This window comes from Macrosteles quadrilineatus, unplaced genomic scaffold (genome assembly GCF_028750875.1).
Source record: "Macrosteles quadrilineatus isolate MER2022 unplaced genomic scaffold, UCM_ALF_1.0 Scaffold_8__2_contigs__length_117827958, whole genome shotgun sequence".
NCBI lineage: Eukaryota > Metazoa > Arthropoda > Insecta > Hemiptera > Cicadellidae > Macrosteles > Macrosteles quadrilineatus.
Window position 1 is genome coordinate 11,303,142 of NW_026542601.1, and position 24,059 is coordinate 11,327,200.

Below are 24,059 nucleotides of genomic sequence, written 5' to 3' on the forward strand. Positions count from 1 at the left end.
AAAAGCCCCAAGTCAAACCTAAAAACAACTCTGAAAAGTTTAGAGTATTTAGAATCCAGATCTCCTAAAAGTCCAGATTTTCAAGAACCTACCGTATTATTTTTCAAATATCAGGGAACTCATAAGAAACAAAAGTTAACTATGAAAATATTATCTAAGGGGTAACATTCTTCTTAACTCACACACTTAGTGGATTTAGAAACCTTCGGTCTTCTAACAGGCAAAAAACTACTTGGAACAGCCATTGAAAAACTAGATTATAATTTGTAAGAACTCAGAACTATAACACATTATCCACTGATGAAACAGGATGGCAACATTGTTGAGTTTTGGAAGTTTATAATTGCCAGCTGCTGGTAAGCATGATAATTACTCAAAACACATGTGAAATATGAAACAGCTGTTTTGGTATCTGAACATTCAATTTTATAGCCTTATTGTAGAAAAATCCTTAAATATCTGAATACTACTGCAGTTAGACATAGAAGAAGTAAAGCTGTACTTCAAATATAAATTGTCTGCGTGATATTGTTCAATGGATTCATTTGAGGGAAAAAATATAATTTAAATCTGTAATAAAAATAATAAAAGAGCATAACATTCTTAACTCATTCTCCGTATCCCCCCACCAAATTATGTAAGTTACAACCTGTTCAAATCACTTTGGGCTCTTATAACTCGCTTGTATTTTGTACATATAGCAGCATCTAGTAAAAGTATTTATCATAACAAATATAACTTTTTCGGGTATCAGTTAAATAAATTGGGAACAAAGGATTTTGTAACAATTTATTAATAATATTTTATTAAATATCAATCAACAAACCTAGCAAAGGTTGTTTAGTAGTTTGTAAATATCACACGTTATCGATAAATATAATTTTGATTTTAAAATGGCGATTGATTACACTGAATACAAAGGCACTTTAGAATCAACATAAACTACACATATAATTTTATATTCGATGTTCTTACAGTATAAACAAATTAAATACACAACCTAATGATTTTTTATATTAATTACTGAGTATAAGTAAAATAACACAAACTAACTAACTCTGTAACTAATAGATAACATTTTAAAAGGAATTAGTACCTATAGAATTAAAATTGAAATTTTACTAATGCGAACTAGTTGCCTCGTAAAGCAAGGGCTTTATAGCTACATGATAAATATTAAATACCGTACACAATTATGCCATGCAAGAAGGTCTACAATTTATACTTCAAGACTAAAATCACTTTTTCAAATCTAAGGTTCTTTTAAACTTTTGTTTTACTATTAATAGTGAAATTTACTTAGCCAAGAAAAAACATTTAACAAGATACAAGAAAAAGGAAAAAATATTGTTTAAGATATACTAAATTAAATTATGTAGCCGATGGTTTCATTGGAAATTGAATCAACCACATATTTGGATATAAAAGTAAATATTATGTATATAAAATATATTATTCTCTATGTATGTTCTATCACTACATAAAATAACTTGATTATGACAAATAAACAGTTAAAACACGTTTTCCAAATATGGCAAACGCAACAGTAAAAAATGCACTTTTAAAGTAGGAACTATGAAAGTTTCAAAAATAATTATAATAACAACTTGATTACTTCACCTGTATTTGTAAGTCACCCTCTATGTTCTGTAACTGTTGAAAATGCCTGATATTATATTACTTAATGAATTAGTAACCATCCAGAATTCACTTTTAATCACAGACAAATAATAACAATAGAAGAAAGAGTAACAATGTTTTTCCAACCTGCCCAATACAAAACAATATTATATTCTAAATTACTAGAGGAATAACATACAATAAATATGGTCAACAATATTATTTCCAACTAAACACTCTAAATATGATAATAATCAAGTTGAAATACAATGTATTACAAATGGCAGCCATTAAAGTTATTGCTGTGTCTACATAAAAGATAGTTGGTGTTTGAGGTTTTAGTTTTACATATGACAAACTCATTCATACTTCGTTGATTCATAACACACAAATATAGTGTATTAATTCCATCATAATAATAACAATTATAACAACATTATTGATTAAGGTGAGCATACAATATGTTTAGATACGAATAGTAAAATATACCTTCTCCCAATAACGTTATAGAGTAATCAACAAATAAAATATTTAAAATATATAAATCTCTGGATGTATCACATATGGGTGCAATAGCATGGTAATGATATGGTTTCCTTATATACAAATATTTTTAAGGTCGTGTTGATTAAAATAGTTTGAATAGAAAGCATTAAACTAAGTCTTGATAGAGACAATAGTAACATTTTCATGTAGCACAGTACTACTGAGACCAATAAAAAGTAATAAATCTATTTGATAATTTAATGATTATTTTTTATGTAATAATAAAGTAAAAAAAACTGTATCTTGGATATTTTAAAGTGAGTCTTCTCAATTAGAAGGCTACAATATTTATTTCAAATTAGGATAAAATTCAACACTTAAATGTCCATTGCATCCTAAATTGGTGCAAAAATTAGTTTAACTTTGAATATTTGCCTATCTATCATAACTATGGATATGATTATAAATAAATTGATTATAATATAATGTCAACTATATAGGCCTACTCCTATGAGGATCGTTGATTTTCCGGAAGGCATTTAGAGACTGTAGGATGGATAGCTCGCCAAATACCTGCCAACTGAAAACAGAAGATGTTTGTCAATGTGGAAAAACGATGAGCAGACTACTCCTAACCCCCAATCAAACTCCTAAACCTGTTGTTTTGTTTTGAACCAAGACACTGAATCTGGGGGAAAAGATTGTACTCTTTTACTACTCGCACTACTAAACATTTTTCACAGCATAAAAATAAAATAAATTATCTCGCATAGAATATTGGTTGCGGCCACACTCAAACAAAAATAAAAACCTCATTGTGAATGAGGTTCGGTGAAAAATCATAACTGTAAAAGGCTCCTATTGTAGACAGAATGCAAGCCCTAATGACATTATATAGACACAACACGTGTGTGGATTGTTGTTGATAGCATGTTTACCTAAAAGAGAACCAGTCCTTCCCCAAGTAAAACAAAAACTTAATAGCATTCAAGCATTCACATTAGTTGGAATATTGTGTATGGTGTGCAGTACCGTATTTGAGTTTCTTGTGCCAAGAATAAATTTTTTTTAACTTTATGGGCTACTCTTTCCCAAGCAAAGAACAAACTTTGTTTTACACTCTTGTAGCTCATTGCAAACAATAACCTTGATGCAAACTAATCCACTTCTAGACTTTCCCGTGTGTAAATATTACTAGTCAATTCTTCACATCATGTAAGAGCAACAATTCTTTCACGGTTCTTTCATAAAACTGTACAAGCAACAATGAATTTTTAGGAAAGGAATAATCCTCAAGCGTTAGCTACAGTGACGCAGAAGCAACTTTTTAAAGTTTCATGAAAGTAGATATTATATGTGTACAAAATTTGCAAAACTACAGAATATACTATGAAATATATATAAATAAACTTTTCGTACAAATACAGTTGGGGTATTCACAAAAGACAACATTTTCTAATAGTTTGCAGTGATATAAAAATCAGCTTGATAAAATTATACAAGTACGTGGTTCATGGACGTGTAAACCTCTCACAAAAACAAGACACACAGGAGATCAAAAGAATTTACTGCGCTTAGTGCTATGGTAATGTACTTTCAACTTTGTAAGGTTGTCATACCTGAGCGTGGCCGTTAGCCTGTACATCCACCAGAGTGTTAAGAACTCCCGCCAAAACTTCCAGCTGAGCATGGACCAGCTGTAACACAACACTACATTAAAGTATGATTTGAGATAGTGTATTCATCAAATACTAGCAGAGTATCCGTCCCTCGTACGAGGTTGATGTATAAGTGAAACGTGCTTATTGCATTTGCACTCATGCAGTGTGTTGATATCGACCATGTATTTACAGTAAAGTACAGTAGAATTTCAATTACGCTAATCATTAATCAATTGGGACCGGACCCCATTCGGATAACCAAAAATTCAGACAATTTGAGTTTTACTGGAATTCTGAAAATTTTTTAGAAAAATAAAAATCAAAAACAATTTCAGGTTTTCTAGGTTAAAATTTCAACATTTCCAGGGCAAAGCTTGATGCAAAGCTTGACGCTTGCAAACTTACTTAAATGCAAAACTTACTTGTTCTTTTACACCTGCAAGAATATTTTTAAACCCTTTGGTGGCCATGATAATTTCTTGCAATCGCAAGAATATCGCTGATCTTATTTTTTGAACGGGCAAAATTTGTAACGTTTTCCCACAACCGCGGCAACATCCATGATCATTTTTGGTATTCATGACGACGCAAATTTAGACTACGCAAAACTATAAAAATTAAGATTTTGCGTGGATTTCTCGGCGGTTCAAACATTTAAATTTCCCGGTTCAAAATTCACGAACAATACACAGATTTTTCCCTGGTTATCAAAATTCACGCACAATTCCCAATTTTCCCCGTTTCCAGGTCGGCCAGACGTCCTGTGAATGTACCTGAGTTTCCATGTGAACACAGTGTAGAGAAAATGCAGCCCGTTGTTCTACAGAGGCTATCATGGACTCCTGCGCCAGCATACGACGTTCTAGAGTCTCCACACTCTCTGCCTATCAATCAAATATCATAGAATTACATTTGTAAAATAAACATTGGTTAAGGTTAGCTAACTCATTTTTCAGTAATCAGCTTATTAAAATTAGTAGTTTGAGTAGTAGCTGTGTGATAAGTTTAAAAATTGATTTTAGAAAAGAGAAGGTTAACACAAAGATTACCTAACTGACAGGGCTAAACTTAACACAAAGAAAGATCATAGACCCCTCTAAATGATGATTCAAGTCTTCAAAATCCCCCTCCCTCCGACTGTGCCATGTGGTCCAAAGTTCCAAGGCTACTTACGACCAATAAGTTCCACATGATAACATGACCCCATTGTAAACTACAGTATAAAAGCTAGAGGTTACATATTAGCAGTGTTTTACTCACATCAGAGCCTCGTAGAACTCCCTGCATCTGCCTGCGCTTCAGAGCCAACATCTTGGACAAAGCCTTCTGGTGATCACTGGCCACTCCCTTCTCCACCCTGTCAAGTTAGTATCATTATAAGCAGTGGTGTGTTGTGGAGCGAAAACGCATAAGTTGTTCAGAATTTTGCTGTGATCGTGCAAGATAACAATGATGTTTCCATGACCACGGAAGTCAATGATGATGTCTACACAACTGCGAGAGACGATGATTGTGTTTCTATTACCGATGATCAATATTCATGATTTTGCCGCAAACGCAAAAGACAGTTTTGATGTTTCCGTGACTGAGAAAGATATTCATGAATTTGCGGTGATCCCAGAAGACGACAATAATGTCTCCACAAATGCGGGAGACGATCAAGATATTACCTCGAGTTTGGCTTGACTGAAAATATCAGGCTGACACACCTCTGGCCATAATAACATGTTCTATTTGATTTTTGTTGTTAAATCTTCGTTTACCGTAAATATGGTAGTTATTAAATTTGTGCTTAGGAGGGTTTAAACTTATATTGGCTAGTTAGAATTTTCCATTGGTGCATAATTATTTTCTTTACTTAAAAAACACCCCATTACCTTATAAATACTTGATAGAAGGATATAAAGACAGGGGTTGGTGTAGTATAACCAATCATTCAGAATATTTTGTAGAACTATAAAAAATGGTATTGAAAATTTATCAATTTTGGTATTGGTATCGACACATCACTAGAAAAACGTAATAATGAATGAGAACGTCTAAGTGTGTATCTTGAGTGACAAGTTCCTAGGTACGTTACCTCTCACACAAGTCAGCGTGTCCGGCCAGCACGTCGGATAGACTACGAAGTCGCTCACACACCTCCGTCTCCTCACATTGCGCAAGGGAACTGGCCTTGCCTGACATCACACTCATCTCTCTGTCACAACAAACGACGATTGTAATGAAACATATGGCAGACGATACTGGATAGTGGCCGACGCTTGACTCAAGCTTCAATCACTAATCTCCTGTATCTTGACAGCAAATCTTTGATCAAGGCTAACCGTGACAAATCTAGAATTTAAAGATTCTAATGCAAAATATTGAAGTAAGCCTATTGTCTAGGAGGTAGCTTAGTAAGTTAAGAGTAATGAGACGGAATAGCGTAAAAAAGGAATAAGTAAAGGGCTAACTTAACATTACTTAGCCTAACCTAACCTTGTATTTATCAAACAAACTAGTTCAAAAACTAGTAAAATAAAAAAAGCAAGTAGTAGTAAAAAAATTAACTTAGCTTTAAGGTGCAACATTAATAGTGTAGACACACTATCTAGAGATACAGAATCTAAAGATTCACCTACCTAGATATGAGTGAGAATCCTCTCTTCATGTTGGTCCAGGTGCTGTTTCCTCCAGTCGCCCACTCACTGTTGCCGCCTGGTTCTACTGCCAGTTTGTTCAGCTGACTTGCTAACTCCCCCACATCGTCTGCATACCTGTGTTGTGTGACAATGCCACATATTGATCCTTAGGTCAACCACTCTAGTTTTCTATCTTAACCAATGCAAACGATATTAGCCGTAGAATTAAATAATCAAGGTATTTTCCTATTAAGATGTTAAAAGATTATAGGTTTCCACTTCAGATTTATTTGTGAATAGTTCCAGAGCAAGAGAAAATCTCAAATGTTCAGAATAGTATATCCAACTTATTAACCCCATTATACAAATTAAACATGGAAATCAAAAACCACAAAATATTAGTAACAGTGAGGAATAATTTTAGAGTGTATGTTATCTTTAAATATATTATAAACAAATCTACATACATCAAAATTTAAGCTTGAACTCAAAAAATAACATTTACAGTACACATTTAGCACTAATGCTCAACACACTTAATGTCTGACTACATCGTTAACCTCCTCTCAAATTAACAATAATGATAGTTTTCTTTAAAGTGAGCTAATTCAGAAAATCACATAAACAATTTCAATTTTTGAATAAACTTGAGTCTCAACTGATATTGATAAAGTTTTTTTTTCCTGAGATTTCTCATTGAGCAACATCCTACAGGATAAAATAGCATTGTCATGTTGAGCAATTTCTTTTTACACCTCTAAGTTCCTGGAGAGGAAAAGGAGGAGAGACCTTCTGCAGTCAGGTAATTTTGTTCAGATACGCTGGCTAAACCCTGGATATTTACCCACAGTTATAAATAACTAAGTATTTTACATCTCTTTCTATCCCTTTCCTAAAATAGTACCACAGTCACACAGTTTTATCTTCAAATCTAGCAATAAGTGAATAGTCAACTGACGCGTATGAGCGAGTAGCGAAGTTCTCAGCGATCTGCTTGATGCGAGACACTCCTTGCAGGATTACTCTGATCTGCTCTCGGCTGGTGGCAAACTCACTGGTGCTGTCAGCCGGCACTAGCTCCTAAAACGTTACAAGTACGTTTACAGTTCAACTTTTACAACAAGATTTACAAGATACAAATTAATGTCAATGAGCTTCAGTAGTAATTCACACTTGGCACTGCCACTACGGTACGAATAATCTTCACATAGCACTGGAGACTGACTAGAATAGCAGTGAAGAAAATAGAGAACACATCGCTGGTGTTAGATTTGAACTAACTATTGACCATGGAGCTTGTTGGAGATATTGATTTACAGACAACCCTCATGAAGTGAAATGTGTGTGTTCTTATGCATCTGATATTCATATGATTACGTACTTGAGTCACATCACATCTCACTATTTGTTTGTCAACAGAGATTTGTAACAGATTGTAAAGCAGGACATAATAATAGGGTAGTTTGATGTGTATAACAAAAGATGTGTCTGCTGAGGAGGGTCTGTAGGTTGAATTATGCAAACTATTTTGAATAGGAAATTACACAATAGAATCAATAAAGATTTGCGTTATACTTAAAACTGTAAAAACATTCCAAAGAATTTTGAAAAGCTAACAAAATTAAAAGGTTGCCACTTTAGTAAAATTAGACAAAATACTCAAGTTAAAATATCCACAAATTGATTGTGTATCACTGACTACGCAAACTACCAGAGCCCAAGGAGCATGCAACTTTTATCCACCTCACACCATCTTGTTAGTTCAATAACATAAGTATTTTTTATACATCTTGTCGGGTAATCAGGAGGGCCCTAGGAGCTTAGCCCTTAAAACAAATCTTTTCTAATTTTGGTTCTAGAAATAACATTGTTTGGTTGTAATTCTTACATGTAACACCCTTCAGCCATAAGACTTCAGTTACCTTGGCAACAGCAAACTCTGATGTGGCAAATTCATCCGGCATTCTACGGAAAGTCTCACGTATCTTGAACTGCAAGTCATCTACAGGCGCAGTCAGGAAGTAGTGAAGAATCGGATCCGTACTAAGAGGACAAAATAATACAAGTTAATTTAACCCATTGAGTGCAATTCAACAATATATCGTTGTTCACCAAACTCTCTAAGTGATATAGAGAGGAAGGTTAGTTAAACAAGAAGTAGCAAAACGGCCATTGGTGAACTGCATGTTTGATGCTATTTCACTGTAACTTTCACTACCCTTTCCTTTTCTTAACTCAAACCTTCCTTGGTGGTTAATTCTGTCAGTGACAGTAAAACAATCTGTAACGCATAGCAGCACGATTTTTTGTATAGTGTCGGTAAGCTTCGACGCCGGGCTGCATGTTGAACTCGGCCGCCTGCCGTGACTGAGCGAACACTCTCCCCCCTCCTTTTCTCTCCAATCCTCTCTCCTCGAAAACCTGGCGTAGAAGAAGGATCATCCAAAATTACAACTGTGTATCATCCAACAAAATGGATAAGTGTTACCATTTTAAGCTTTAATTAAGATCTGAGGTATATCAGGCTAAGTCAGCTAAATAAAGGGGGAACCCACAAGGGTCGCCCGGACATTTAAGATTTAGGAATTTAATAATCGATTAGCTCGAGGCCCTTCTACCCTGACCAATTTCCATAGTTGGGAAAGTTAGTCAAAAATTCTAACTAGTTAGAAGTTATAAGTTAGTCCCGTAAAAAGTAACTGATAGAAGTTATAAGTTAGTTAGTTTAAAAAGTAACTGATAGAAGTTATTAGTTAGTTGAAAAACTAACTGATAGAAAATAAAGTTAGTTTTAGTAGAAATTAGTTCGTTGGGCAGTTGTTTTAAAGTATTTTTTAATGTCACATCTTGGTTACTAATATATACTATAATATGAGTAAAGATTCAGATTGCGCAAGATATGATTTAAAAAATGGCTCCTACAATTTCCTCCAATTTTAATGCTACTAAAAATTGCTTGTATAATACATTTGCATTGTATGATGTCTTACTAACCAAAGGGATAATTACGACTGTTCAAAAACATTAAGTGTTTTACTGCAAAACAATATACACTGACATTGAACTAAAAATCTAAAGGAAAGGCCAAGGAGATTTGTATTTTTCGACGATGCACAGCACGAATTGATGCGTTATTACACCATCCCGTAATTATAGTTGCAACGTTCCACGATGCCAGTGACTTAATGCAATAACGGTCGTCAGATAACAGATGTTATGTATCATGAGTTGTATATTGATTGAAGCTTATTGTGGACATTTTATAGATTGATCGTCCAAATTAAAAGGTTTTGTAGACTAAATTGAGGATTAGTGGATGTCTAACAAATTGACTTTACTACTTAATTAATCGTAGTAAGACTGAAAATATTTGTAGGCTTATATAAGCTCTATTTTTTACCTCTTGAACAAATCAAACACCTTGAGCTAGATCGGTCCCCTGGTACTTGTGTTTTAATCAAACATTGTCACATTTTACATTACTACAACATAAACAAATGACATAAAACTTGACAGATAATGAACATCAACTAAAGACAATGTTTTGACACTTGAAATGATAGGCCTATATCAATCACAACAAACATTTCCCCTTCCCACCCATTAGTGCTTGGGGTGTTGATAATGGCCGTCACTACCCTTCCACAGGCCCACTGCATTCCAAAGCAACTGGACTTTGACTTTCTCTTTCCCCACCCCCCACGTTGTTTGTCTACAAGGGCACTGACCTCTCACGGCCGCACACAACCCTCACTGAACACGTGAAATAAATAACCAGTATTTGAGATGCTTCCGCATAATTGGGAAAGTTAGTTGAAAATTCTAACTAGTTAGAAGTTATTAGTTAGTCCCGTAAAAAGTAACTGATAGAAGTTATTAGTTAGTTAATTTAAAAACAAACGAATAAAATAGAAATTAGCCAAAAAACTAATGAATAGTGCTATTCGTTAGAATTTCTATTCGTTATTCTCAAGTATGCCAATTTCCAACGTGTAAAATCACGTTTTTCTCAGAATGATTTCCATAATGTTCAGCTAATTTCACAGTAGATTCCAGTTTAGTAAACTTAATTCCCAACCACATTAATTTATTCAACTACTTTAGCAACCCAACCAATATCAGTTCTCTATGTAGTTAGGAAGGTATTTATAAGGAAATTAGACAATTAATTAGTAAATCAAAGCTGGCTAGGCAAGATTTCTGGTCTGGGTAAAAGATCTCCATCCCTCTGGTCTTCAGCAAAACTCTCAGTTTTAGAATTTAAATTAATTTGGTAGCAGATTCAATTCACGCTCAATCATTCAATCAATTCAATATCACTCCATCTTGGCCCATGTATTTCAATTATTTCTTCCCTTAAGCTTCACACATTTCTTCCCCGCCCCCTCCACGCTACAAAATCTAGGCTACTTTTTGTGTATTGTAAACTTGTTTGTCTTTCTTATGACAGATTAGATTCCCTCCCATTCGGTTAGGCCTACTATCCAAACAAAAACTGCCCTACTCGGTTACAGTTAGAGTGAGCAGGTCTAACAGCAGGGTAGAGCGTGGGGCTTCCCCGGGGTCCTGAGTTCAAATCCTACAAGTCACCAAAGGCTTTAGCTATGATAAAGCCGCAATCTTTTAGGCCAAGCCTGAAATAATATACAAAAAGGTTTTGGACTATAGCCTAGCATCATAGGATGTGAAGAAAGGAAATAAAATAACTATTTTACTGTTGGTATACCTGATGGTGGGGTGTCGTGCAACCAGTGTCAGCCATCGTGTAAGGCTGCGTCGTCTTTCCTCAATGAACTGTGTGTCAGCGGCACCCAGCAACATGGAAGCACTGGCTGAAACATTCGAAAAATAATATTTCAAACATTTATAACTGACACTTGGACACTTTTCAGACAGTTTGCACAAATATGTTTGAAATATAAAGGAACTAAAGGAGGCAATGGGTTTACGACCAATTGTGTTGCTATTGTGTTTTTTTATTAATTTCTTTCCCTATAGGGAAGTAGCTAATTACCATAGGTAGCACGGTAAGACCTGGAGCCGGGACCGATATACTTTTTCATTTTGATGTCCCTAGAGAAGTAAAAACACTATTCGTTCATATATATATAGGCCTACTTGTTATATATTTGGATATATACATCCGTAAACGCGACAACTTTTGCCTGATTTTGATAAAATTTGGTTTAAAGGTGTAAACTTGAATTAGTTCCCAAACCAGCATTATCGGACCATGGGAACAGGGTTTTACGGGGGGGTTTTATGGGGTAAAAATAGGGTTTTTTCCATTTTTGACCCTCAAAACACAAAATTTCCCAATTTCTCTCTAGACCATTTTAAAGAGCTTAAAAAACAAATAATTTAGTATGCCAAAGTGTTTTTGTACAATTATTGGTTAACTAAGGAAAAATTCCAAAAATTGCAAATATGAAATTCTCATGCTATTCTTATGGAGAATAGTGTAAAATGCTGTAGGCCTAGTTTGCTTGTTTATGAAAATATTTCGAAACTTGGCAAAATTATTTATTTTATACTATGCTACTAATATTTTACTAAAAACACACTTTATTAGCCTGTCCCTGTAGCAGCAAACCTAGGTACTCGTTAAACCTAATGTTATTTAAATAGATTTAATTTTAAATCAATTCAGGCAAATGGAAATTTGCTTAGTCTGCAGGTTTGCTGTGGCAGGGGTATTTTTCTGATTCCATTCCAAGGTGTAAAGGAAAACTTGGCTTATTTATTAAGAGAAAAAGGGTTAGAGAAACGTTGTACTGGCTTTATATTCTCACCTCCCACAATCATCCTCTTAGGGGGCAGTTTGGGGATGAGTCTGTACGGGAACCGGTTCAGCAGAACCTCGTAGAGGGCAATGAAGTCATTGTAGCGCCGGTTCACTCTTGAATCGAACCTCTGCAGCAAACAACCTCAGTAAAAATCTTTTTAGATACCTTAACTCAAATGATTATCTTTTTAGGATGTATTTTGCTTTGACACATAAGCAGTTCTTCCGAAATCTGATTATTTTATATTCATACAATACATTTAAGTATTTTTTTTTTACTAGGTATGTTTTTTCTCGTAAGGAAAATTGTTATGGTTCTGTTTCTGTATTATTCCCAAAGTTGTGTCTAACGCAGTTCTTTCTACGTGCTTCAATTTTTAAAAAGAAACAAATATTACAAAAGAAATATAAGATAGTTAGGTTTTTAATTTCAAAATTAGGAAAGGTAAATTATTGATTATTGTTAGTGCCCGTAAGAGCCTTATTATGCGTGGCCACTCGAGTAGCTCGCCACTGCGACTGCCCAAAGGCCACTTTTAGCAGGCCATGTTATCGTGGAGCTTATTAAGCGACGCGATCACGGTAATGACGCAAGTGACAGTTGCCGCGACTAGCCACCCCAGTCGCGGACCCTCGCTATTGGTGGCGAGCCCGAGCGACTGTCATACCACCAGTGAGCCATGTTCTCATATGGTGCTTATTACGCGCAGCCACAGTCAATTCAATTCAATTCAATTATTTAAGATGGGGACGCCACTATGTGCGTATTTTAACCCAAATATGAGTGAAGGATGAGTGTAGGATGAGTGGCGGGACGCAGCACACCCCCCACTCCATAGATAAGTCACCATCTATTTTGCTAAAAGTTCATCAAAAGAACATCCGGAAATATAACAAAAACTACAAAAAGTAGAAGAAATAGTTCATCTTCTTCATTGGACGACTACATCATTCAAACTGAGAGACTACATAAAAGTCTGCATAAAATACAGCACGACCTCGCCACACTTGTCGCTATCCCTAGCCACACCTGTGGCCACCCCAAGCTAATGAGCAGTTGCGGTCGCGAGCCAAATTACTTTAGTGGCCGTCCATAATAAGAATAAGGCACACTATCTTACACTATCTGCCTGTATTAATTAAATAATCATAAACATTACACAGACCATTTATTCTTTCAATGTCCCAATCCCAATCCTTCACTAGTTAAACATCAATAATTTAACATAAACATAATTAATTAATTATTATTATGCCCTCTTTACCTTGCTTGATACCAAGTACTCGACGTGTTTGATGAAAAGTCCTTTCTTCTCAGGGACAAGTTCAATGTCTATTGTATCGATCCTGACGAGGTCACAGTACCTGAGACGAGAAGATGGGCCCAGGTAGACAGACGGTAAACCTGCACACATGTGGTACAACATAGAGTTAAAACTTTATAGTGGCTGTGTCTAGGTTTTTGTTTTTTTGGGGAAGCAGTGAAGATTAATTGCTTTTCATAAACAAAACTAATTTATTTTCCAGTAAAAATGCATAAGCAAGTGTTTTTCATCAATTAGTGTTTTATAAAAAATTAAAAAAAATTAAATTAAATTATTAAAAGTTAAGGCTGAATTAAAAGACTAAAATTCGTACCTTTTAAGCAACACTATTAGAAGGCTGTCACCACAATTTTCAAAACCTCCCCATATTTATGGTGTGCCAAAACTGCACAAACATGGAATTCCTCTAAGACCAATAGTAAGTTCTATCAACTCACCAACTTATGAGCTGTCTAAGTTTCTGCTACCTAAACTAAAACCACTTTTTGGATTAGAAAACTCATTCATAAACAACTCTACAGACTTCATATAGAAGATTAAAGGAATAAATGTAAGTACAAGAGATATAATGGTTAGTTAAGACGTTTCCAGCTTATTCACAAACATACCAGTAAGATGAGCTGCTAAACATAGTTCGAACAAAGTTGGAGAAAGACGATAGTCTACAAGAGCGAACTGATCTTCCTGTGTCCTCAATTTTGGAAATGTTGGGGGTGTGCGTAAATCACAGTTATTTCCAATTCAACTCTCAGTTTTACCTTCAAAAATCAGGTTTACCAATGGGTGGAGTATTAAGTCCTATACTGAGTAATATTTACATGGACAGTTTTGAAAGTTTTGCCCTAAGGACATGGTGAAGGGAACCAAAATTATGGCTTAGATATCTGGACGATATATTTTGTTTATGGAAGCCAGAGCAGAAATAAATAAACGATCAACAACCATTTCTTGATGTGTTAGTTGAAAAGAAAGAAAATTGCTTCAGGACTTCAGTCTATAGGAAAACTACCAATACGGGACAGTATTTAAATTTTCACTCTAATAATAGCCCAAATAGTTTTTTATTACTTCATCATTTTTATCAGTACAGTACAAAAATCTAAAAAATCTTAATTGTGAACTTAAATCAGTACATTATTCTTTAACTTACTACAAGGAAGTCCTACATTAGACACAATAACAGTTTTATGTTCTGTGGCCATTTATCGTGTATGTACTAATAACTTTCGCAGGTAAGGTAGCCGAACTCATATCCATTTGAAAAATTCATGTAAAGCATAAGGCACGATAGGCTAATACTAAGAAAACAAAACAGGTAAAATTCTCTTACGTACCTGATGTTTGAGAGTCAAATAAGTGGTGTGACAGTTCTCGTCCCTGCTGAGCCCAAGCTACCAACGCTAACGCAGCAAACACCTGCTCTGAGGTGACGTCATCCTCGGACAGCTGTAGCAACTCCCAAATCTGCAACATTCACACTGGTCAACTACATCAAAACATAGTAGGATGGACGGAAACGGCAACAAGTCACTCCTAGAAGAGCTAAGATATGGATTAGAGAAACAAAAAAACTCAATTAAAATTGGACAAATGATGCATACTGTTAAAGAAAGCTGAAAGGTAAATGAAAATTATGATCGTTGAAATTAAAAACTGAACCATTTTAGGAGCCTTGTCGGAGGATAAGCGGAAACACAAGACAGTAGGATGCAGTCAGGTGTTCTAAGAGGCAATGTCAGTTAAAATTTCGGTGAAAAATTAAAAAATTCTCAACCACAAAAAGTTCAGAATTTTTTTGAGGTGTAACTTATTTCGATATAAATTTTAAAACATTTTTTAAGCAACTATTCTAAAATTACTAAGTTACATTAAATTTATGGCAAGTCATGGTTGATTGTATGCATTAATTTGAATGAAATATTATACAGTGGATGTATGTACAAATAAGGTTTCAATTCAAATTATTTTATTATCTCCACTTAAGTGTCCATGAACCATATCTGAAACTTTGACATCTGTTTCCAAGGCTATCAGTAGGCCTACAACATAACACATATTTGTCACAGTTCCAACATTCTGGATTAATAATAATTATGAAGAAAACACATTACATGGCTTATCATCAAGCAAAATTTAATGCCATACAATTTGTCAACCTTAACATGATGCATGTTGTATTTATTAAACTACACATTTAGAATGATTTTGAAATTTCTATCTTAAAAATTACCAATAAAAAAAAAATTGTTTAAATCACAAACATACCGACATACAGAAATCTAGTCATTATAGATCCTTACTATGGCATTTTATGTTTGTCTTAGTCCAAGGAACAAGCCTGTACAAAATATGTCCCGGCAATTTGGAAACACTGTATTTCACCTCTACATAACAAACAAACCATTTCAAAAACCTTGATTTAACGAGTTTTTAACAATTCTGGCTTAAATAAATCATTTCAATTCAATACGGTATAACAAATTTATCATTGTCAGAGCCTCTATACGCAAGCTAATTTAACCTCTGCTTTACGTACCTTTGTCTTTCCCTCCTTATAACGAACCGCCCCCTCCCCCACCATATTGTTTTTAAAAGTGGTTATAAATAGTTTTATAAGAACCAAACTTTTAGGGTACCGGTACAAGGCTACGTACTACTTTAGGGTACTACGTTATACCATTGGCTATACACAGATAATTGTATGGTCACTGGTTAATGGTACCGGTAATACTAAATGCCAGACGGTAATAAAGTTAGGCTACGTTGGACAAGCATAGCAAAAATCTTACCACTGTTTTAGGCCTACTGTACTAGAACAAACCTGTTCAAGTTTTTCATCTCTCAACTTTGACTTCTTAAGAAAAGAGCGGAGAATGTCTTTCTTTGAGAACTCTGCAGAGACAGCTGCCTTAATATCCGCCTCAATTTCCCTGTACTGGGCTGGCACCGCATCTAGAATATTAAAACTTTAAACTTGACAGTTTACAAATATTCATAGGTACCTTAAAGGTCTAACTTACTATTCACACACATCAGTCACCGTTCAGTCACAGTCAAAAAATGTATTCTTTAGTGGATTTTCTTGTGCGCTATCATAGACAAATAGAATAAATATAGACCGTCAGCTGTGCTGCGGTTAGCATAAGTTCTGGCGTCCACCGCTAGGCTTGCTGTGTAGTTACGGCGCACACCGCTGCAGCGACTGCTGGTCGCATACGGCTCCTGCGCTCCTCGCCTGCGGCGGTGTGCGCCGTAACTACACAGGAAGCCTAGCGGTGGGCGCCGGAACCTTCCTTTGACAGTCTAGATATTTGTCTATGGCGCTAGGCTTAATCATCTGCTCCATACTTACTCGCCAGATTTGGTTGTCTTAACTGAACACGGGAAGAACCAAGATGAGATCCTCAACACTAGGCTTATGGGCTACTGCTTAGTATCAGCTTTTGCACGTCAAGATATTCCAAAAGGAGGGGTAGCTATTTACAGAAAAAATACAATGGAGAATGTCTCAAGCTTGCATTTGGAACTCCGCAGTATACCTCTGGTATGTGAGATTTCGGGTGTGTCAATCAAGCTCAAAGACAGGAAATCGCTTTTTGTTATTGGTGTATATCGCCCCCCTAACAGGGATCGTAACCTTGTTGACGAAGCCTTTCGGCTCCTGTCTGACACCTTGAACTCTTTGCCTTCAACATTCAGGTCCAAAGTTATACTTATAGGTGATGTAAATATAGACCGACTGAAGCCTTCGTTGGATTGCTCTCTTTTTAATGACCTTTTATTATCCCACAACTTAACAAGAGAGCAGCTACCAGCAACCAGGATTACCCCTACTACCAAAACATCTATTGATGCTGTGTGTACTAATTTCAGCAAAGACATAATCTGGGAGATATTAAATGCTTCAATCTTGGATCATACTGGACAACTGTGCTATCTTTCTTTTCCTGCTGAGCACACACAAACTAATACATCAACCCGCAGACACATTAACGCCAAGAATCTTCACAATATTAAGCTAAATCTTGCAGAGGAGAATTGGAACGCTGTCTTTAGTTCTGTTACCGTGGATGATGCATACAACTCCTTTATGCAGTTACTCCTTGAAAACATTGACGTAACTTGTCCTCTGAAAAAGTCTAGACGTAATCACAAACCCGAGATGTCTGCAAAATATGACCACGAAGCTAGACTCCTAAAACAAGAGTTTCTAGATGCTCAGAGAAAGTTCTTGCTCACCAACTGTATCCAGGACAAACAAGAAGCTTCTGAACGGAAGAAGGCTTATGATCTTAAACTTAGATCTCTTAGAAGAGAAATAGGCCTAAGTGCATCTAAGATAAATCAAGCCGTCAACAAAAGCAAAGCCATATGGCAGACCATAAACTGCGAGCCTAATAACAGATGTGATGTTTCCTCGAACTCTGTCAAACTGCAAATCGAAGGAAGGGAAGTGGAGGACCCTGTCGAAGTTGCCAATTTGTTTAATCACTACTTTGCAACTGTGGCTGAAGAAACAATAAGGAACAACCAAAACCAGGAAACCAAAAAGCAAGATCGATCGTCCAGAGTTTCTAGCACTGACAAACACAATGTAGTCTTTCCAATGTACAACCTCAAGCCGGTATCCCAAACGGAGCTCTTAGAAGTGATTAACTCCCTCAAACCTAAATCATCAACAGGGATAGATGGAATATCAGCTAGGATAGTGAAATCCTGCAGACAGGAGCTTCTGCTGCCCTTGCTTCACGTAATTCAATTATCACTCACACAAGGCAATTTCCCATCGAACATGAAGACAACGAAGATCTCTCCCCTACACAAAAAAGGAACTCGACTTGACATTGGGAACTATCGACCAATATCTTTGATTCCAACCTTTTCGAAGATCCTGGAGAAGATTGTCTTGCAGAGGCTATTAGAACATCTTTTCTCTAATCAACTCTTGACAGAGAGACAACATGGTTTCGTCAAGGGAAAATCCACAACCACGGCACTTATTGACTTCGTAGAGTCCGTCATTGATGATATAGACAGTGGTAACAACGTTGTCGGCATTTTTGTTGACATGAGTAAGGCGTTTGACTGCCTGAGCCATGACTTGATCATCTCAAAGCTTAGCTCCTTGGGAGTATGTGGAACGGCTCTTGGTTGGTTTACTCAGTATCTGAAGGGTCGAATGCAGCTAGTCGAACTCAGCCACTCCAGGAATAGGACTATCACCACCGTTAGATCTGAAGTACGCCCAGTGTCCAGAGGAGTTCCACAGGGGTCCGTCCTGGGACCGGTACTTTATATCTTATCGACGAACGACCTTCCAGATACCACCGAACCCTTCAGTAAAGCTATAATGTATGCGGATGACACTGTCTTGCTTTCTTCAAACTCACCCATCAACAACGTAGAAGTCAATGCCTACATTGGTTTGAGCCTAGCTGCGGAGTATTGCAACAATCATGACCTTGTTTTCAACGCCTCAAAAACCAAGCTAGTTTCATTTAGCAACAGGAAAAGTTTCGTCTGCTGTATTCCCGACATTGACTCTGTTAGCTCTGTAAGACATCTAGGTGTCATCATTGACGAACATCTCGCTTGGGACGAACACATTAAAGCACTCTGCCATAAGCTAAGCACCGCAATTTTTGCACTGAGAAGAACAATGGCTGTGAGCACAGAAGAGGCGGCACTAACAGCATACTATGCCCTTCTTGAGAGTATTCTCTGTTATGGCATTGTGGTGTGGGGTGGATCGTCGGCACAGAACCTTAACAGAGTTCTAATCATGCAAAAGAGGGCTGTTCGAACCCTGACTGGCATTGAGACAACAGATAGTTGCAGACCAGAGTTTAGGAGGTTAAAAATCCTGACCGTAGTCAACCTCTTCATACTACGGACTCTTACCATTGTCGACTCTTCCCGGACCTGTCGTCATCAGGAGGTGCACTCATACAACACAAGATGAAGAAATGATTACAACCTTCCTGCTCACAACACAAGGCTCTATGAAGAGAAACCCTCATACATGCGTGCCAAGTTTTTTAACGTCCTTCCCGTCCACTTGAAGTCTCTTCAACCCAGAAAACTGAAGAAAGAACTAAAGTGCTGGCTGTTACATAGACCATTTTATAGTCTGAATGAGTATTTGTCTTGGCAAGAACTTGAATAAATCATCACTGCAAGAACTCTGATCAGCTATTTTTTATTCTTAAAAAATAACAATTTGTATTGACTTTTATATAGCAACTGCACAATTCTGTATTGACGCCCTTTCAATCTTAAAGATTGTAAATAAAGTATTCTTGTATCTTGTATCTAGCTACACTCATCCCGCACAGTTCTGAAGCAGGTCCCTCAGTCGCTCTGCCGGCATCTGCCAGTCAATTCCAGATATCTCCTCACTGATGTTTTTTTAAGATTGTCAGATGCCTGACGGACATGCAATGTAGGGTAAGTTATGTGTTTAACTTAACATTAAAAAATTATTTTTTTGTTATTCAAATAGCCTTAACTTAACTTAATTGTGTTGTATTTTAAGTAAGTTCAAGATGGATCATAACAAATTGAAAGAATATGCCTAAGTTATCGTGTTTCAATAAACAAAATCTTGATTGTAACATCACTGTATTTAAATTGACAGAAGACTGACTGAAACCAACTGACTTAAACAGTTGACTCAGGAATTAATTGTGGATGCAACTGAGACTGAACTGTGGCTGTAATCTAGAAATTTACCTTTGGGGCTTAGTAACGCTTACGAGACATGAGTAATTTAAGTTTAGGGTACACTTCCATATCTGTTGGCACAAACAACCGAATGAATAATAGGCCCTATTGATTATTCGGTTGTTTAGTTCGATATATCGTTTGGTTAGTTAGGTTAGGTTAACCTTACCTAACTAACCAAACGATATATCGAATAATCGATATATCAATCGATATTTTCATTCGGTTGTTTGTGCCAACAGATATGGAAGTGTACCTTAAGTTTATTATTAATCAGCAGAAGACCTTGTTTTCTTGCCGAACTAAAGGCCTAGGCCCAAGTTAATTTTGTCCAATCATGAAATTAAAATATCCCTATTTATAGGCTATAAGCAGAAACAGTGTAGTGTTTAATTGGCAACTACTATGAGAGGTAAAATAATGAATTCCCTATTTTCAACTTACCCAAAGGTACTTTGATTGGCATAACGGTGATATAACGGTGCAGGATCTCACGCCCAAACAAATAAAAATATTAGGTAAGTTAAGGCACTTGAAAGTATCACAAATGGGTAACTGACAATATTAATGACAACTAATAGCCGATTAAAAAGTATAAAACCTGTTAAAAATTAAAATCGTATGGATAAAATCCTATGTCCTCATAACTAATTAGATAGCCTAGGTATATTAATATTATTAATTATGTTTTCAGTTATGACGTAAATAGAATGACGAATAACAGCAGAATCATATGATCATGACAGTTGTTGAGATTTGAGAACACCAAAAACAAACACAACACAATGCGGCAAAAGGACTTAAATACAAAATAATCATATGTTCATGTTGTGTTCTTTCTTTCTCTACATCGAACCTCACCCATCGCCATATCGCGTTTCGGAGAGGTTCGCAGGAGCCATCTGTGACGTCATATTGATGGCCCGTTTACCCTATATTTCAATCTAACTCCAACTTTCCAAGATTACTTCCAGCATTTACTTTATAACCGGCTTGTCTGTAACAGCGACCTATTATCACTGACTCTGACTACTGAGCTAATCCAATTTAGCTCAGTGAGTGCGTGTTATTTGTCGTCTGTCACCATAACTGTCACATCGCCAACACTCGTTTATTTTGAATTTATAATATTAATGGATACGTCTTGTAGATATTATTTCATTGACTTCACATAGAATAATTTATTAAGAATTCTTGAGGTGATATAGTGAAATATACTATGAATTTATATTGTAATTTTTAAATTAAAATAAATTAGGCCTATATTTTGAGAGAGCTCTATGTGTAAGCGTAATATCTGTAATATATGTAAGCTCGATAACCTCATCACTTGTGTGCGGTCATAGGAAGCTCCATCCACTTCATACTTCGTAACTTTAAGATGTGTTTTTGGATATGACGCTTTACGCTTATCTCTGTTATAATTTACTGTATATTTATAAGTTTTTATACTAGTCTTATTCTGAGAATTTAAAATGTACTGAAATGAATGTGTTTAAACATTATAATTTAATAGTATTTCATACTATTTACTGAATATAAAGTGTCAACACTCTGCATTGTTATAATTTAACATAGGCTCAATTCCTTTCTACTTACAATTATTAAATAGTTCTACCACAATTAAAAAGTGCGTCCTAAAAATAGCACAAAACATAGTTACTTGATTGTTTATGTTTTGTCTTACTAAAAGGAGACTGTCGACAGAATTATTTTACACCAAGCACTTTTTTTGCAGCAGCAACTACATCATTTGGCTGAGGTAGTGAGGCTCGCTCGAGACTTTTTGCATATGGCATGGGAACATCTGCTCCAGTTACTCTAACCACCGGCGAGTCTAGATGGAAGAAAACTTCATTCTCCATGATTCTTGCGCATATCTCCGAGCCAATGCCACATTGCGGCCATCCTTCCTCAACTGATATCAAATGGTTTGTCTTCATTACAGATTTTCCCACTGTGTCAATGTCCAGAGGTCGCAAAGTTCTAAGACTGATCACTTCTGCTTCTACACCTTGTCGAGCCAGGATCTTAGCTGCATTCAACGATGTGTCAACAGCTTTTGAGTGAGCCACGATTGTAATGTGTTTTCCCCTACGTTCTATTTTTGCTTTACCAATCGGCAGCACAAAGTCTTCGGAAAGCGCCTCTTTGGACATTACAAACTCAGAGCCATAGAGAATTTCATTTTCTAAAAATATAACTGGATCGGGGTCCCTAATGGCTGCTTTTAAGAGACCTTTAAAATCCTCGGAGCTATACGGAGATATTACTTTGAGCCCTGGACAATGACTGTACCATGCTCCGAAACACTGAGAGTGTTGCGCAGCCACACCCAAAGCGGCACCGTTCGGTCCACGGAATACAATGGGCACATTGAAAAGGCCAGCAGACATGTAAAAAGTCTTGGCTGCAGAATTTATAACCTGGTCGATAGCCTGCATTGAGAAGTTGAATGTCATAAACTCACAGACAGGCCGAAGCCCAGCTAAGGCAGCTCCAATGGCAATTCCTGCGAAACCTTGTTCAGTAATTGGAGTGTCAATAACTCGCTTACTTGTATACTTCTTCAAGAGTCCATCGGTTACTTTGTAAGCTCCATCATATTGAGCGACTTCCTCTCCTAGAATGATAACTCGATCGTCTCTTTTCAATTCCTCATCCAGAGCCATGTTGATAGCTTCCCTAACACGTAACAGTTGCATACTTGCTCTCGAAGTGGAGAAATATCTTGAAAATAATGTAGTGTTTTTCAACATCTTATGAACTACCCAGTAACTGAAGACAAGAAAATACATTGATGTACCCTATCATTATGCAATTTTTTACAAACTGAAAATCAACTACGAAAGGATAAAGAAAATAAACAAATAAAACATTATTATATATTTAAATCAGATGATTTTTAAATGTAATCTACATAGGTATAAACATAAGTTCATACCATATAGACAAATAGAATCAATATGGTCATACCAACCATAATAATGAATATAATGAGTACTGTATGTTGTTATCATACAGTAGGGTTTATTTGGAAATTACACATTTATTTGACCACTAGAAATCAGAAATCAGAAATCAGAAATCTTTATTCACCATTGATCATATTACATGAAATAGGCTTCGTCATACAATATAGGCTAAATCTATCATAATACTAAGGAAAATAAAATCTACACATATAACAATCATAAACCTATATAGGCCCAAATACTACTGACAATAACAACATTTCTTGGCCAATTCTATCTACAAGTGTTAATCTAGGATCACAGGACAGTCTAAAAACTCAGTTAAACAATAAAATGGATTTTTTAATAGCCAATCGTACATTTTCTTCTTGAAAACATTGACTGGTGCAGTTCTAGCATATGAAGGAAGTTTATTGAAAAATCTAATGCAGTTAATTTTGTGAGATGACCCAGTTTTGGCTAATCTGTGCATTGGGATATCAAGTCTCACCTTCCCTCTTGTGTCGTGGTTGTGTATGCTCTCTCTTGTGACAAATTCTTGTAAGTTCATTTTGATGTGCATTAATGAGCAGAAAATATACAAATTTACAACAGTGAGAATTTTAAGTTTAATAAATAATGGACGACAGTGTTCCACAAGGCTCAGCCTATATATTATTATAAGTTTTTTCAAGTATAGGGATAATAATACTATGGATTTAACCATAGACTAACCAACAAAGACTTCTCATAAACTTCTCATCACATTATAAAATCTTAAGCTTGTTTTTCATGTTTAGTTTGTGTTGATGACACTGGTACGTAGTTTTAATAATAATAGTTTAATTTGAATAGTTTAATCTTAATCTATGATTAAATAT

The 24,059-nt window shown here is 35.9% G+C and overlaps 2 protein-coding genes across 2 annotated transcripts; both read right to left on the bottom strand.

The window, feature by feature from the left end:
* Positions 1-783: 783 nt before the first annotated feature.
* Positions 784-20,752, bottom strand: LOC129000016 (sorting nexin-8-like). Its single transcript, XM_054426861.1, has 14 exons — positions 20,669-20,752; positions 16,323-16,453; positions 14,836-14,965; positions 13,442-13,581; positions 12,184-12,304; positions 11,118-11,223; positions 8,314-8,434; positions 7,350-7,471; positions 6,392-6,526; positions 5,848-5,967; positions 5,028-5,124; positions 4,541-4,651; positions 3,726-3,803; positions 784-2,686 (listed from the first exon to the last, which is right to left on the bottom strand). Exons 1-14 carry the CDS (start codon positions 20,688-20,690, stop codon positions 2,615-2,617), a joined length of 1,506 nt encoding a protein of 501 aa, XP_054282836.1. The 5' UTR covers positions 20,691-20,752; the 3' UTR covers positions 784-2,614.
* Positions 20,753-21,832: 1,080 nt separating this feature from the next.
* LOC129001195 (pyruvate dehydrogenase E1 component subunit beta, mitochondrial-like) lies at positions 21,833-22,973 on the bottom strand. The gene has a single exon (XM_054428407.1). The coding sequence runs from the start codon at positions 22,927-22,929 to the stop codon at positions 21,934-21,936; it is 996 nt and encodes a 331-aa protein (XP_054284382.1). The 5' UTR covers positions 22,930-22,973; the 3' UTR covers positions 21,833-21,933.
* Positions 22,974-24,059: the final 1,086 nt, after the last annotated feature.

Bases quoted from the DNA above. Each gene is read 5' to 3' on its own strand.
- LOC129000016 (XM_054426861.1), bottom strand. From the start codon at position 20,690: ATGCCAATCAAAGTACCTTTGG. The intron at 8,435-11,117 runs GTATACCAACAG...TTGTCCTCTTAG, and splicing joins GCACGACACCCCACCATCAG to TACGGATCCGATTCTTCACT. The intron at 5,968-6,391 runs GTAGGTGAATCT...TTGTTGTGACAG, and splicing joins GGATTCTCACTCATATCTAG to AGAGATGAGTGTGATGTCAG.
- LOC129001195 (XM_054428407.1), bottom strand. From the start codon at position 22,929: ATGCAACTGTTACGTGTTAGGGAAGCTATCAACATGGCTCTGGATGAG.